Source organism: Pan troglodytes, chromosome 19 (genome assembly GCF_028858775.2).
Source record: "Pan troglodytes isolate AG18354 chromosome 19, NHGRI_mPanTro3-v2.0_pri, whole genome shotgun sequence".
In the NCBI taxonomy this organism is placed as follows: Eukaryota; Metazoa; Chordata; class Mammalia; order Primates; family Hominidae; genus Pan; species Pan troglodytes.
In genome coordinates this window covers 63,305,672-63,320,241 of record NC_072417.2, presented here as the reverse complement: position 1 = coordinate 63,320,241, position 14,570 = coordinate 63,305,672, and the positions used below count along the sequence as shown (strand labels likewise).

The 14,570-nt window shown below is 55.7% G+C and overlaps 2 protein-coding genes and 1 long non-coding RNA gene across 4 annotated transcripts; 2 read left to right on the top strand and 1 right to left on the bottom strand.

Annotated features, from left to right (window-relative positions):
* Positions 1-2,248: 2,248 nt before the first annotated feature.
* Positions 2,249-12,313, bottom strand: SGCA (sarcoglycan alpha). 2 transcript variants are annotated; one of them, XM_016932498.4, is made up of 10 exons: positions 12,078-12,157; positions 10,697-10,816; positions 10,448-10,602; positions 10,165-10,237; positions 9,612-9,810; positions 8,930-9,092; positions 7,826-8,034; positions 7,511-7,537; positions 2,730-2,922; positions 2,249-2,467 (listed from the first exon to the last, which is right to left on the bottom strand). In XM_016932498.4, exons 1-9 carry the CDS (start codon positions 12,112-12,114, stop codon positions 2,742-2,744), a joined length of 1,164 nt encoding a protein of 387 aa, XP_016787987.3. In that variant the 5' UTR covers positions 12,115-12,157; the 3' UTR covers positions 2,249-2,467; positions 2,730-2,741. The 2 variants fall into 2 exon arrangements, with proteins under 2 accessions (XP_016787987.3, XP_054527127.1); XM_054671152.2 differs by lacking the exons at positions 10,448-10,602; positions 10,697-10,816 and having other exon boundaries at positions 12,078-12,313.
* Positions 5,980-6,749, top strand: H1-9 (H1.9 linker histone; the record flags this gene model as incomplete). Its single annotated transcript, XM_063799816.1, is given in 2 exon segments — positions 5,980-6,477; positions 6,479-6,749. Coding segments are annotated over 2 exon segments (684 nt in total), but the record flags the coding sequence as incomplete, so codon positions are not given.
* LOC134808967 (uncharacterized) lies at positions 11,645-13,179 on the top strand. Its single transcript, XR_010153291.1, has 3 exons — positions 11,645-12,137; positions 12,684-12,784; positions 12,864-13,179. It is a non-coding gene; the product is annotated as an uncharacterized LOC134808967 (long non-coding RNA).
* The last annotated feature ends 1,391 nt before the right edge of the window (positions 13,180-14,570 follow it).

The window sequence follows — 14,570 nt, the reverse complement described above, 5'->3', positions numbered from 1 at the left end:
CGCCATCCTCCCAGCTACTTGTCTGGGCCGCTTCCTCTCAGGCCGGCAGCCAGGCTCCCGTGTGCTCTTTGGAGCTGAGCAGAGAGAAAGGCGCTGCCAAGACCCCAAGGCAAAGCCGGGAAGTGAGGAGCTGGCCTTGCACTCTCCCAGCCCTGGCCAGCACAGGAAGAGCACAGGAGGCCCAAGAGCTGCCTGGCTGCAGGGGGCGAGCCCAGAGATGAGGGGTGGGCAGCCTCTTCCTCAAGGGAGCAGGGATCAAGGAGCCACCCCAGACAGCAGGCTGGCTGCTGGAGCCTCCGGTCTGCGCAACTCCTGGTTTCCTTCAGGAGAAAGAAAGAAATAGCCAAGGAGAAGCCAGAGGCACCCGCTAGTCAAAGAACCCGTTTGGTTATGGCGTGGGCACCTAAAGAGCTAGTCATTCAACAGGCAATTATTAAGCACGTACACTACACCTCAGCCTGCCTCAGCAGATGCTCACGAAACCAGTGTTTGATGAGTTGATTGACTAACTAATGGGTACAGGGAGGCTCAGGAGATAATGGAAGAAGCTTTAGCCATGGCCTTGCTCAACCCCTGTGCCCTGAGAAGGGGAGCAACCTCCTTAAGAACACTGAGCACAGGAACGGTAGCTCACAGCGGTCATCCCAGCTACTCAGGAGGCTGAGGCAAGAGGACCACTTGAGGCCAGGAGTTCGGGACCAGCGTGGGCAATGTAGTGAGACCCTGGCTCTAAAAGAAAGAACGCTGAGCAAACCCAGACACATGGTGTCCTTTCATGCCTTCCTTCAGAACATCCTTCCTGAGCACTCACTGTGTGCAGGCACTGCACCTGCTGCAGGCTGAAAGAATTGTATGTTCTAGTGCGGAAGAGGACTCGGAATATGTGAGCCGAGACAGCGCAAATCCTCTCAGAGAGCAGGAAGGCCTCGCAGGGCAGGCAGTGGGACCGCAGTGGGACCACAGCGGGGACAGGGAAGGCCTCTCTGAGGAGGTGCCCTTTGGGCAAAGACAGAACCTGCAGTGAGGGGCTAGTTGTGTGGATGTGGGAGCCAGGGCCTCCCAGCAGAGGAAAAGGAGAAGGAGGCTGGAGTGGTGATGCCAGCCCTTGTCTGTGTTCTCTCGGAGTTGCCACTAGGGGAGGGCCTTGCCAGCTGTCCCTCTTTTAGCCGGGCCCCTCTCAGGCTGAGTCCCTGGCCTGTCCTCACGTGGGAGTGGGAGTATATGAGCCTGGATATGGCCAGATGGCAGTGATCGGGGCAGAATTGGCCCCATTTGGTTGTGTCCACCTGGGAAAAACAGGCTCAGGCCTTCTCATGGCCAGCTGAGCTCTTCCGAGCTCATGTGGGGTCAAGCTGTGCTAGCACCACTCAGCCCAACAAGGGTCCCAGGCTGTGCTGTGTCCTCTGCACCCCTGCCCATCTCTGGAGGAGCTCAGCAAGGCAGGGGGTAGTCCTTGAGCCTAGAGCATTCCGGGACCCGCATTCCAACCTCCCTCTTTCCATATCTTTTTTTTTTTTTTTTTTTTTTGAGACAGAGTTTTGCTCTGTCACCCAGGCTGGAATGCAGTGGTGTGATCTCGGCTCACTGCAACTCCACCTCCTGGGTTCAAGTGATTCTCCTGCCTCAGCCTCCCGAGTAGCAGGGATTACAGGTATGTGCCACCATGCCTGGCTAATTTTTGTATTTTTAGTAGAGATGGGGTTTCACTATGTTGGCCAGACTGGTCTCGAACTACTGACCTCAAGTGATCTGCCTGTTTTGGCCTCCCAAAGTGCTGGGATTACAGGCGTAAGCCACCACGCCCGGCCTCGCTCTCCATATCTAGATTGGCTTCTCTCCAAACACAACAGACAGAGGGACTCTCCCTCCAGGGAATCTTGAGGTGCCAAAGAAATCTACAGGTAAGGGTCTGGATTTCCTGCTTCCAGAACCCCTCAACCCTGTAGAAGGCAGGGTGGAGGCAGAAGTGCCAGGGTCAAATTCAAGCTTTGCCACTTGCTTGTTCTGTAACCTTGGGTAAGTCACTGACTCTCCCTTGGTCTCTGTTTCCTTGTCTGTGAAATGGGGATAGTGATCCAGGCATACCTCACTACCAGGTTCGTGGGAGGGCTACAGATAGCAGGTCCTTCCCTCTTTCTTCCAGAGAATTTGAGAAAACAGCAAAATGCCAAGAGTCCAAAGGGCAGGCTGGCAGGCACTGGCTGCCTATGGGGCCTCCCAGAAAGCACAAAGGGAAACAGAGCCAGTGAGGATGGGAGAGGCTGCCAGCAGCAATTGGTGAGCAGAGCAGCAGATATTTATTCTGAATGTCCTTACCCCACACACTCTCACCCCACCCCACCCCCTCTCCCTGCTTGTTTACAGCCTGGGTTCCAGGCGGGCCAGGAGCTGGAATCAGCAGGTGGGATGTGCCACTCGTGGTGTGGACAGAGAAGGGAGGATGAAATCAGGGCTGGACCTGGAACCCCTGTGGGAAGAGAGAGTGGAGGGCTGAGAGGGCCGGACGCTGGTTCTCCTGACTTCCCCACCCTGACACTCCAACTGCGAGTGCTCGGCATTGGGGTCATAGCCCTGGCACTGGTGAGGACCCCCAGCAGCGGCCTCAGAGGGGCAGACAAGTCTATGTGCCTCTTCCCCTGACCTCTCCCAGACCCCACCATTTGCCCCAGCCTTGAGATAAAGGCCATCTTGTTCCCAGAAATAAGGCTGGCATCACCCACCAGACCTACCTGGCTGGGCTGTCAGTGCTGGTCCAGAATGAGGGGCACCTGGGCGCTGTCCACGCGGGGAGGCAGCCGCTCACCTGTGTGCACATTGAACATGGGCAGGGTGGAGAGTGGCCGGGGCACCTCGCGGCTGGCCGCCATCTGCCGCAGCTCCTCTGTGTTCCCGTGGATGGTGCAGTGGTGGACCATCTGGATGCTGGAGGCACAGGTGGGGAGTCATCAGCTCTGGGAGTCAGCTGCCCTGGAGTACAGCCTGGAACTGCCTCTGAGCCACCCTGCAGTCCTCCCCACCACTTATGTGGGGAGAGACTCAAACACATGATGCAGGGGCAGAAAACAAACAGAAAGCTCTATGGGGCCGGGCATGGTGGCTCACGCCTGTAATCCCAGCACTTTGGGAGGCGAAGGCAGGCAGATCACTTGAGGTCAGGAGTTCGAGGCCAGCCTGGCCAACACGGTGAAACCCTGTTTCTACAAAAAATAAAAATAAAAATTAGCCAGGTGTGGTGGTGGGCACCTGTAATCCCAGCTACTCAGGAGGCTGAGGCAGGAGATTCACTTGAACCTGGGAGGCGGAGGTTGCAGTGAGCTGAGATCGCAAGAGACTCCATCTCAAAGTAAAAAAAAGAAGAAAAAAAAAAAAAGAAAGCTCTATGGTGCCTGCTCAGTGCCCAGTGGTCAAGACATGGGCTGTGGGTGTAGACAGCCTGGGTTCAAGGCTGTGTGTCTTGGGCAAGTTGCTTAACCACTCCATGCCTTAGTTTGCTCAACTGCCAAATGGAGATAATAACACCTACCACCAGGCCGGGCGCAGTGGCTCACACCTGTAATCCCAGCACTTCGGGAGGCCGAAGCGGGTGGATCACTTGAGGCCAAGAGTTCAAGGCCAGCCTGACCAACATGGTGAAACCCCATCTCTATTTAAAAAAAAAAACAAAACCTACCTCCTAGGACTGCTGTGAAGATTGAAAGAGAAAATGCGGCTGAGTGTTTACAACAGTGCCCACCACGTGATAAGCGCTCACAAGATATGGAGACATGAATAGACATCCACAGGGGCAATATTCTTCCAGAAGCCGGTGTTTGCTGAGCTTTATATTATGTTTTTATATTATTTATTTATTTTTAAGAGATGGGGTCTCACTTTGTCGCCAACTTCAGTGCAGTGGCACAATCGTAGCTCACTGCAGCCTCTACCTCCTGGGCTCAAGCGATACTCCTGCCTCAGCCTCCTGAGTAACTGGGACTATAAGTGCAAGCCACCATGCTCGGCTAATTTAAAACTTTTTTTTTTGTAGAGACAGGCGTCTTACTATGTTGTTCAGGCTGGTCTTGAACTCCTGGCCTCAAGGGACCCTCCTGCCGCTGCCTCCCAAAGTGCTGGGATTACAGGCATGAGCCACTGCACCCAGCCAAGAATTGGTTTTCTTAGAGGAGCTGGGGCCCCAGGCAGGGCTGAAGCGACCCCACTTGCCACTTGGTTACTGATGAGATGAGGGAGGAGAAGTGATCCCCACCCATGTTCAGGTCCCAATTAGTGGACACAGACTCCGGTTAGAGCCTGACAGTTTAGACTGCAGAAAAGACCTAGCTTCACGCTGAATGGGCCATGCTCCTCCTGTGGGGAGGACAGCAGGAAGAGGTGGAGTCACCATCTAAGGCCAGGGGAGGGTCAAGATGAGCTCTTGAGTCTGGAATTCGGTGAGCTGAGTTGTCCGAAACCCAATTTTCTATTCCCAGGCAAGGGGAGACTGAGGGGAAAGAAAGCAACCAGTGTGTGGATGCTGAGATAGAGACAGCTGGGCAGGTGAGGCCCTGGCAGAGGAAGGCCTCAGTCAGTGGGCCCCCTCCTTATTCCCAGCCCCACATCTGGACCTCATTACTCTGGCAACACACAGGTGGAAAAATGTGCTGGGGATGTTTTTCTAGAGCGAGAGCAGAGGCCAGACCCCGCAGTGGCTTCCCCACGGTCCTTCCACATCAGCACTTGGGCAGACAGACAAACGGCAGGCATTCCTACACACTCAGGCACACGCACAGACACACACACACGTGGCCTAGGTCTCACCCACACCCACTCCACCACCAACACACAGTCCCGAAAGCACTGCCTCTGGCACAGAAATCCCCAGGAGAGGGTCGTGGGGCCTGGAGGACTCTGTGACCGCTGAAATCTGATCTAGGTGAAAAGCAGGCAGCAGAATCATAACTTGTGGATAATCTGAAAAGTGGCAGACATTGAACAAGTGAAAAATTGGATTTTGTAGAAATACATCAACGCGAAATCCAAACCAGCCAAGGCTAACGTTGCACGTGGTAAAACGGTTATTGATTTCACATTGACTGAGGCAGCAGATTTTTCTGACAACATCAGAGCTACAGAGTTGACCCGGGGAAGGCTGGATGTGGAGGAAATACTGGTCACGAGAGAATATCCCCAGTGCCAGTAGATGTTAGTGATTAAATTTGGTTCAGTCCAAAAAAACTGAGGAATAAAATCTTCCTAGTGAAATGTACATGAAAAATCACTGATCCCCATGGGGAAAAATTCTATAAAATTGAAAACAGAAAATAAAAGCAGAGCCTTTTAACTGCTTTGTATAGAAAGTTGCTTGAGGAATTAAGTCAACTTAGCATAAGTCAACTTAGCGTACATCTCTGTTCACTTTGGAAAATATATTCCCCATAAAAATTCATAAATGTTGGTATAACCCTGATGCCTGCAAAGCTTGTATTCTTCAACCCAGTGGCTCAAAAACCCAGTGGGTCAAGATGGTGGCATCAAAATGGTGAGTTTAAAACTGGGGGCCAGGCCAGGTGCAGTAGCTTTAGTCCCAGCTACTCAGGAAGCTGAGATGGGAGGATCGCTTGAGCCCAGGGAGTCTGAGGTTGCAGTGAGCTATGATTATGCCACTGTGCTCCAGCTTGGGTGACAAAGTGAGACCCTCTCTCTAAAAATTTTTTAAAAAATAAAATCCGCCCAGGCATGTGCACACACACATGCATATGTGCACGCACCATGCAGGCCCGCTGTCTGGCCCACAAGCGCAGCCCTCCTCCCCAGGACACCTGGCATGTTACATGCCTCCACCATCTGGCATCTCCGGTCCACCCCTCCCTGGAGGAAACAATGGGGCCACTGTGACCCACACAGAATTCTGGCAGCCTCTGAGGTCACCACAGAGATAACCTCACCACCCCCTGCACCAAGAGCACAAGTCTGTGGAGGCCAGACGTGGGTGACCGTCCTTGATCCTCTCTCTGGCCACACAGGGAAAGGCGAGGGCCGGAGCCCAAGAGGAAGCCTCAGAGAGGACCAGGAACCAGGACACACCTCAGCCATCCTGTGAGGGGCAGCCCAGTGGAGACTTCCAGCCGCCCTGGAGGTCCTTGCACCGAAGACACTTCACCTACCCCAGGGAGAGAAGCAGAAAGGCACTTCGCCACTGTCTCCATCAGTGCTGTTGAACTCAAATACTGCCATGGGTGGAGGCCAGCAGGGCAGCGTGTCCCTAGCAAGACAGCGACTGGGCAACGCACCTGTGCCAAACCCTGCCAGAAGCCCAGCACGTCCAAGGTGATCCTGAGGGCTGTGGCAGACAAGGGGACCTGCAAGTATGTGTCCCTGGCCACCCTGAAGAAGGCTGTTTCCACCACGGGCTACGACATGGCCCGAAATGCCTATCACTTCAAGCGTGTGTTCAAGGGGCTGGTGGACAAGGGCTCAGCAGGTGACCAGCAGGGGGGCCTCAGGCTCCTTCACCCTGGGCAAGAAGCAGGCCTCCAAGTCCAAGCTCAAGGTCAAGAGGCAACGACAGCAGAGGTGGCGCTCTGGGCAGCGCCCCTTTGGACAGCACAGGTCACTACTGGGCTCCAAACAGGGGCACAAGCGGCTTATCAAGGGGGTTCGAAGGGTGGCCAAGTGCCACTGCAATTAATGAGGCAGGCCAGGCAAGCAGTCAGGGGTGCCAAGACCGCCATTGGCTCAGTGCAGTGGGAATAAAAGGAACCTAACTTATTTCACATCTGCCTCCTGGAATCTAGGGTTCAGGGTATTGGGAGAAGAAGAGGGCTGGGGGCACATAGGAGGGGTAAGGCCATGAGTAGGGGAAACCAGGCCAAAATAAGAGAGGAAGGATTTGGAAAGGGCTGGCAGAATTGGAAGCACTCATAGACACCAGCTAGTCCAACCTCGTGATCTTGCAGGTGGAGCATCTGAAGCCAGAAAGAAGGGTGACAGAGTAATTGTGTGGCAGAGCCCGGCCTGGACCGCAGGTGTCTGACTCATACTGATACTGGGAGTCTCTTAAGTTGCTTCTCAAGCCCTTTCCCCCAGAGTGGCAGCAGGTCCCATTCCCCTGTGTCACAACAGGCTCTTCTTTTTTGGGGGAAAGAGTTTCACTCTGTCGCCCAGGCTGGAGTGCCGTGGCACGATTATGGCTCACTGCAGCCTCAATCTCCCAGGCTCAAGCGATTCTCCTATCTCAGCCTCCCAAGTAGCTGGGACCACAGGCATGCTCCACCACGCCTGGCTAGTTAAAAAAATTTTTTTTTGTTGAGATGGGGTCTCACTGTGTTGCCCAGGCTGGCCTCAAACTTCCAGGCTCAACCAATCCTCCCACCTCAGCCTCCCAAAGTGCTGGGATTACAGAGGTCAAGGGAAGGGGTGAGCATCACCCTGGAGTTATTTATTTTGTCTCTGCTGTTCATGGCATAGTTTGGTGGGGGGGTCCAACAACTGTCTAGGTGGGCTCCCACCCCACCCCCAGCTTTCCTTTACTCACTCGGAGGTAGCCAGGTCTCTCTTCAGCCTGTGGAAAAGTGAAGGAGAGGGTTAGCCCAGCTCTGGGCTTCACCCCAAGGTGCCCCAGGGCTCCAATGTGTGTGGAGGTCTGTGTGCAGTTATCCACAATGCCCTCCTGGTGCCAGGCCAGGCAGGTCTCAAGCCCCAAGTTGCCTAGAAAGGGGCCCCACACTCCTTTTGTGCCTGAGAACCCCATTCCCACGGTGTCTGGGTCCCATACAGCACAAGTGCCACTGTGAGTCCCATGGGTGTGAGTTCCAGCAGGTGCTCCCCCGCCCTTCATGCCCACACTCACCTTCCCTCCCGCCGGCAGCACATGACATAGGCCAGCAGCAAGGTGAGAAGCAGGGCCACCAGCAGGGGCACCAGGAGGGTGACCAGAGCATCCACCAAGAAGTCACGGTCTGGGGCCTCAGTGGGTGGGCAGAAGAACGGGTCATGCTCCAGGATCCCATCACCTTGGGTGGGCACCTCATCCGCAGGCTCCGGCACTGACTTATCCACCTGCACAGAGAGCTCAGGGCTGACGCAGGAAGTGGCTGGCTGGACACAGAGGTCCCCAGGAACATGGCAGGGGCCAGGACTAGGAGGCAGGAGACACAAAGTCCAGCAGAGGCGGGACAGTGCACTGGTTAGCGCACAGCTCTAGGGTCTGACCTCCTGGTTTGAATCCAGACTCAGACAAGTGCTTAGCTAGGATGATTATGTGCCTCTGTTTCATCACCTGTAACGTCAGAAGGATAATAGTAGCACCTGTCTCCTGGAGTGGTGGTGAGCATAAAATATGTTGATGGGACAGTGCCAAGCACATAGCAAGTGCTCAAGAATGTTGTCAATTACCAGTCGCTGGCTGTGGACCCTGAATGAGTCCCTGCTCTGTTGGTCAATTCACAGGAACAGTGTACACCAGCCGTGGGATCCTGTGAACCTCAGCTCAGTATCCAAAGAGCTGTTGTGAGCATCTTTGGTTTATAGTGTGAAGAGCTATCAGATCCTTGTTGTAAGTGGGTTTGCTAGGTGGCACCTTACAGAAAAGCAGACAGAGCTGTCACGCAGAGGCCCTTGGTAGGGAAAGGGTTTGGGAACTGGACTGTGATATAGCTGTTGACCTGGGCAGATCTGGGGTGCGGGAGTTGGAGACCCCACATGCGGATTGCGGACTCTGTCGCCCTCTTGTGGGGGAAAGGTAGAACTTCAGGGTGTGTGTGTGTGTGTGTGTGTGTGTGTGTGTGTGTGTGTATCCTCAGACTAAGCCTGTGGGCAATACTGAGAGCATCAGGGAAAGAAATGGGGACTGGAGCAATCAGAGAGACGGAGATAGGAAGCAGCATGGGAGGGAAGGGGGACTGGGATGGGGGCCATGCCCCACCCCACCCCCGGACCCAGGGTCCCTCCTCACCAGGGTCACATTGCACCAGTCAACGCGGAAGTGGGGTGCCAAGGTGTCATAGCAAGACAGAAGTGGAGGCTGGCCCTGGGCACAGCGGGCATGGCTATCGGGGGATGCCACCATCTTCAGGCAAGTAGAGAAAGGTGAGGCAGAACCCACCTTAATGTACACCCTGGAACCAGATAGAAGTCACTGTCAGCAGAGTGGGGGCAGGGGGCACGAGGCACCACTCTGCCAGGGGTTGTTGAAACTTTCCTAATTGTAGGCTATGACCTGGGGATGGGATGAGGGAGACCCCTAAGAGGGAGGATTAAGGGAGGAACATGGCACAGCTGGGGTCTGGCAGGAGTCACAGTCCTCCCAGAGATCTGAGATCATGGTGAGAGTACACAGAGCACCCCATTCTTCTAGGGGGTCTTACCCTCCCTACTAAGGAATGTCTTTTAATGGATGTATCTGGTATGTCCTCATGAGGCACCAGGAAGTACAGAGTTCAGGGTAACTAGGGTCTAGGCTCTGGAAGGACAAGGAGATGCGGGTATAGCCAGAGGAGAGTGGTGAGGGGTGTGAAGCTGGGAGGTGGAGATGTGCGTGGTAAAGCCCCACCTGGAAATTAGGGAGACCCTTGTTCTATGCCCGCCACAAGCTGCATCCTCCTCTTTCAGGAAGTCCTCTAGGGTTGCACACCTACCCTTCTTTTCGGCCCTCAATGGGAAGGGGGACACGGCCCCCACGGTCCAAGGCAGAAGTGATGTTGAGCAGCTGAAGCTCTCCGGGCTCCCAGAGTCCCCCCAAGGCTGAGAGGAAGCGGCTGGCAGGTGTTGAGGGCAGCACCTCCTCCACATCGTGGCTGCGCACCAGGAACTCGGCTTGGTATGGCAGCAGGGGGCCTGGGAAGGCCAGGTGGACACCTCAGGCTGCACCCAGCCCCAGCTCTGCCCCGCAAAGCCTCCCCGAAGCTCCTCCCTACATCCCTGCACACCCCTTCAGGCCGCTCAATGCCCCATCCATCACAGACCCCAACAAGCCAAGGCCCAATAGTCTCTGCAACGCAGCGGGTAACAGAACTCCAGAGCCTGGAATCCCAGCCCAGCACCCATTCCCTGAGAGCCTTGTCCCCACTTTCCAAGATGCCCTGCTCCACTCCTCTCCAAGCCTCTCCTGTCCACAGCCCCCTCCCCCTCCGGGAGAGATTCCCCAAGACTGGCATTGGTGGGGAAGGGATGGGGCACAGCTAGAGGTACCTTCTGGGTCCCCAATCTCCAGCACCAGCCTCTGCGGAGTGGTATCAAAGCTGTCCCGATTGTAGGCTGTGACCTGGGGGATGGGAAAGACATCTGAGAAGTGGGTTAGGGGAGAAAGGTGGCACAGCGGGGGCCTGGCAGGAGAGGACTCAGATACCAAATTAGAGGTATGTAAATTATATGTAAATGACTGTGAATGAACACCCAATCCCAATTCATAGGGCTGCTCCTAGGAGGCCACTCTGGCCCACCCCTGTGATTTTCTCAGGGTCCCTGACGGCACCTCAATGACCTGGCGCCCACGATCTTCTGGGGTGGCAGAGCCGTAGAGGAAGCCAGGGTGGTGGGGGCTGCGCTGGGTGTAGCGGAGCCACCGGGGCAGGTCTGGGTGTCCCTGGAGGTGGGCCTGGTAGGTGATGCGGACAGCGGGTGGGACAGCTGGTGGAAGCGAGGAGAGGGGATTCGAGTCACAGCAGGAGCCCTGCGGGGTACACCCCAGCCCGCCCGCCTGGGTGCCTGTCAGGCCGCTCACCGACATGCTCAGGAAGGCTCAGAAACGTCTCATGGTCCAAGGTGTGCACAAAGACACGGCCCACAAGTGGGTGTAGCGTGGTCTGCTGGGCCTCGGTATCCCCCAGCCCTGCCAGGAGAACTGTGGGGACCCCACAAGTCCCAAACACACAGGCCAGCCTCAGTCCTGGGCAGGGGATAAGCTCCCTTCCCCACCAAGTCCTTGGAGCCCCTAAGGGACCGAGAGAAGCGCTTCCTTTGCTGCCTCCCAGGAAGGGATTGGGGTGGGGATGGGGGAGCAAGCCCTGCTGGGCTAGACATTTTAATCATCTGGGTTTCGGGATTCGAGGGAGAACCTCTCCCACAACCTTTCCATTCCTCGTTTTAGGCCCCTATTAATGGTGCAGTGGGCAGGGACTGATGTTTGACTGGGAAGTGTGTGTGTGAGGGTGTGTGTGTGTGAGGGGATGTGGGGGTGTGTGTGTGTGTGAGGGTATGTGTGAGGGTCTGTGAGGATGTGTGTGAGTGTGTGTGTGCAAGTGAGTGTGTGTGAGAGGGTGTGTGTGAGGGTGTGTGTGTGTGAAGGTGTGTGTGTGGGGTGTGTGTTTGCGGGTGTGTATGGGGGTATGTGGGGGTATGTGGGGGTGCATGGGGGGTGTGTGTGACGGTGTGTGGGGTGTGTGTGTGACGGTGTGTGTGGGGGGTGTGTGTGAGGGTGTGTGTGATGGTGTGTGAGGGTGTGTGAGGGTGTGTGAGGTGTGTATGTGAGGGTGCCGTGAGGGTGTGTGAGGGTGTGTGTGGGTGGGTGTGTGTGTGTGAGGGTGTGTATGTGTGAAAGGCACTGGGAAAAGAATCCCATGCTAAATGCCCAAGAGCCCAGAGGAGAGGAAGAGGGGGCCAGGAGCCTACAGAGGAGGAAGGGTAGCCATTCTGGGCCTGGAGACCCCCACCTTCCTCCCCTAAAATACAGGGAAGAAGAAGGCCTGCCCTAGAGGCCAGTAGGAGCTGAGCAAAAGGAATCCTAAGTCCAAGAGAGAAGCAGAGGACCTGGCCGCCAGCTCCACCCTCCCTCCCAGGGCCAAATTTAGCCTGGGCTTAGAAGCTGCGGCCCAGCCAGCTCATTAAAGGGCCCACGACCCTTTGGGCCTGTGCTGTCAGACCCACCAGGGCCCTAGGACACCTCCAGCCCTCAGAGCTCCCAGCCCCTTCATCCCAGAGCCCAGCTCCCAGCCCCATTCCCTGGATCCCCAGCTGGCCATGGCATTAACACCCCAAAGCCCTTCTGGCCCCTGCTTCACCCAACCCAGATCCCTCTTCTGTGGGCCCTCCACACCTCCATCTTACCACCCCTAAATCCTGCCCCCTCATCCTGGGCCTCCCCGCTGAACAAGGCCCCAACTTGCCCACGAGGAGAGGAGTCCAGAAGAGTGTCTCAGCCATGTCTGCCCGGCCTGGCCCGCCCGGTGAGTGACAGAGACAGGGGGCAGGGAGGAGAGGAGGGAAGGAGGGAAGGAGGGAGGTGGCTCGGGGCAGCTGGGTCCCAGCGTCAGCCTCCCCTCCCCGCCTGGAGCATGCACCAAATCTGGGATAGACACCCTCCTCGCACTCATTGTCCCTCCAACCGTCCCCTCCAGTGGCCACAGTGTTTTTTAAACCACCAACCAGGCCACCTCCATCCTCCCTTAAAACTCTAATGGTTCTCATGGCCCCTGAGTTCCCAGCTCATCCCCAGTTGGTGGCTTTCTGGCCTGTTCTGAACCTGGTCAGCTGGTCTAGAATCCCATCCTCTGCCCCTACCCTTCCAACCCCAGGCCCCTGCTCAGCCTCACTCCATTCCTGCCTAGCTTGGCAGACTCTCTCAAGTCTCCATGCCGTCGCCCAGGCTATTGCCTCTGCCTGCAGTTCCCTTCCCACCTTCATTCAAGCAGCAACCTTCCAGTCACCTTTCCAGACTCTGCACAGATGTCCTCTCCTCTCTGAAGCCTTTCTGACCTCCCTTCTTCTGCTAGGCCAAGCTGGGTGTCCCCTTAGCCCCTGCGTGCTTTCCTGGGCACAACACAATCACACAGACTGCTCCAAGCTCCTCGAAGACTAGGATCTTGTCATGTTTGTATCCTTGGGCCTGGCACAGGGCCTGGTAGCTAGTAGGTGTAGCTGGCTGGTGGCAGCTTCCTTAACAGCAAACGTAGGTGCCATCCACCCAGCCTTTATCCCCAGTCCAAGCACTTCAGCGTGGAGGTCTAGCAAGCCCTGGACAGGACCAGCCAGCTAGAGACAGGTGAGCGGAGGAGGCACCCTCTCTGGCCCATGGAGTCAGGGTTCGTTCGGCGCATAGACTTGGAGGCCTGGAGGTGGGCCACCTTGGCCACTTGCTGGGGATGAGGCCTTGAGTGCACCATTTGCCCTCTAGCCCATTTCCACAACTATAAACTGGCAAGAATAGTGCTTGCCTCTTGGCATCATTGTGAGGACTCCACAAAGTAATGAATGCAGCGCATATTTATGAAACACCTGCTATGTATCAGACATTGAAATTGCAAAGATAAGCAAACCTCTGCCTACATGGAGGTCACCTGCCAGTGGGTAATACCAGCTAGCGCTGCCAGCCACTGTGCTGAGAATCTTACATATATCTACCTATATTACCTCATTCCATCTCCTCAGCAGTTCCATGAGGCAGGTATTATTACTGTGCCCATTTAACAGATGATAAAACTGAGGCACAGGGGTGTATACCTTCCCCAAGGCCACATTGCTGATGAGTAGAATGCATGTGGACGGCTTAGCCCAGTGCCTGGCTCAGTCGATGACTGTGCTGCTGATGTACTTGCCCGGCCCTGCTTCCCCTTCCTTCTTGCCTCTGCCAAAGGATCTCAGTCCAGGGGCGATGGGGCGCGGTGTCCTCTCCCCAGGTCTCTCACTTAGGGCAGGCACAGGGGCACTCTCCCCAGGTGCCCTGAGAAGGGGGCGGGGACCTATGGCTGCCAGGGTTCCCAAATCCTTGGTGCCTGTGTGACCTCTCCTCCAGGGCCTCAAAAGGACAACAAAATACCCCAGGCAAGGATCACTTGGGTCCAGCCTAAGGGCACAGGTGTTGGCCTGCAGATGGGGTGACTGGTAGGCAGGTTACTCAGTCCTTGTCCCTTCCTCTCTCTCTCTCCACCTGACTGACACGCTCATCCCTGGAGAGCCACCAAATTCCAGAGTCAGCGTCCCCTCGGGCAAGGCAGTATTTGTCCCAGCATCACCTGGCCATCTCTCTGTCTTCTCAGAGACAGAGGGAGGGAGGAAGAAAGGTTCTGGAGGCAGAGGAAGAGCCCGAGGGTTCTGGGGGAGCAGGCAGAAGCGCCAACCCCCTGGGCACCTGCCCAGCCTCACCCCTGAGCTTCTCCATGTGACTCCCCGCCCCCTGCTGTCCCCCTGGCTATTTTTGGAGCCACCCACTCAGCTGTCTTAAGGTAGCAGTGCCTGGCCCCAGTGTCACCAGGCCCACGGAGGCCAGCCTTCCTTAATGAAAAGCTGCAGCTACTTACCCATCGGATCCTCCCTGCCCAATTCAAGGGAGCCAGGGACTGTCCCACAAGCCAGAAAGTCCCCAGAAACCCTTCTCAGGCCCCTCAGCCATCAGAGGACCTTCCCACTCAGAGCTGTCTGGATTGCAACCTGCTGCTTGTAACACACAGCACCTTCTGTCTATTGGGCCTAGGGGTGGGAATGGAGGTCACAGGGTCTTTAAACTTCTTAGTTTGAAAAATTTGCAGCATACTATAATAAGCCCCCGTGTATCTGTCACCTGGCTTCAACAATTATCAACTCATGGCCAGTCTAGTTTCATCTATACCCCTCCTGATTAATTTCATCCATCAATATTTCAGTGTGTATCTTTAAATGATAAT

What these genes read in the sequence shown, in the direction of transcription:
- SGCA (XM_016932498.4), bottom strand. Translation starts at nt 12,114, where the DNA reads ATGGCTGAGACACTCTTCTGGACTCCTCTCCTCGTGG. An exon ending in GTGGGCGCCAGGTCATTGAG is followed by an intron (nt 10,238 to 10,447) that starts GTGCCGTCAGGG and finishes CCCATCCCCCAG; the next exon opens with GTCACAGCCTACAATCGGGA. An exon ending in ATTGAGGGCCGAAAAGAAGG is followed by an intron (nt 9,093 to 9,611) that starts GTAGGTGTGCAA and finishes ATCTGGTTCCAG; the next exon opens with GGTGTACATTAAGGTGGGTT.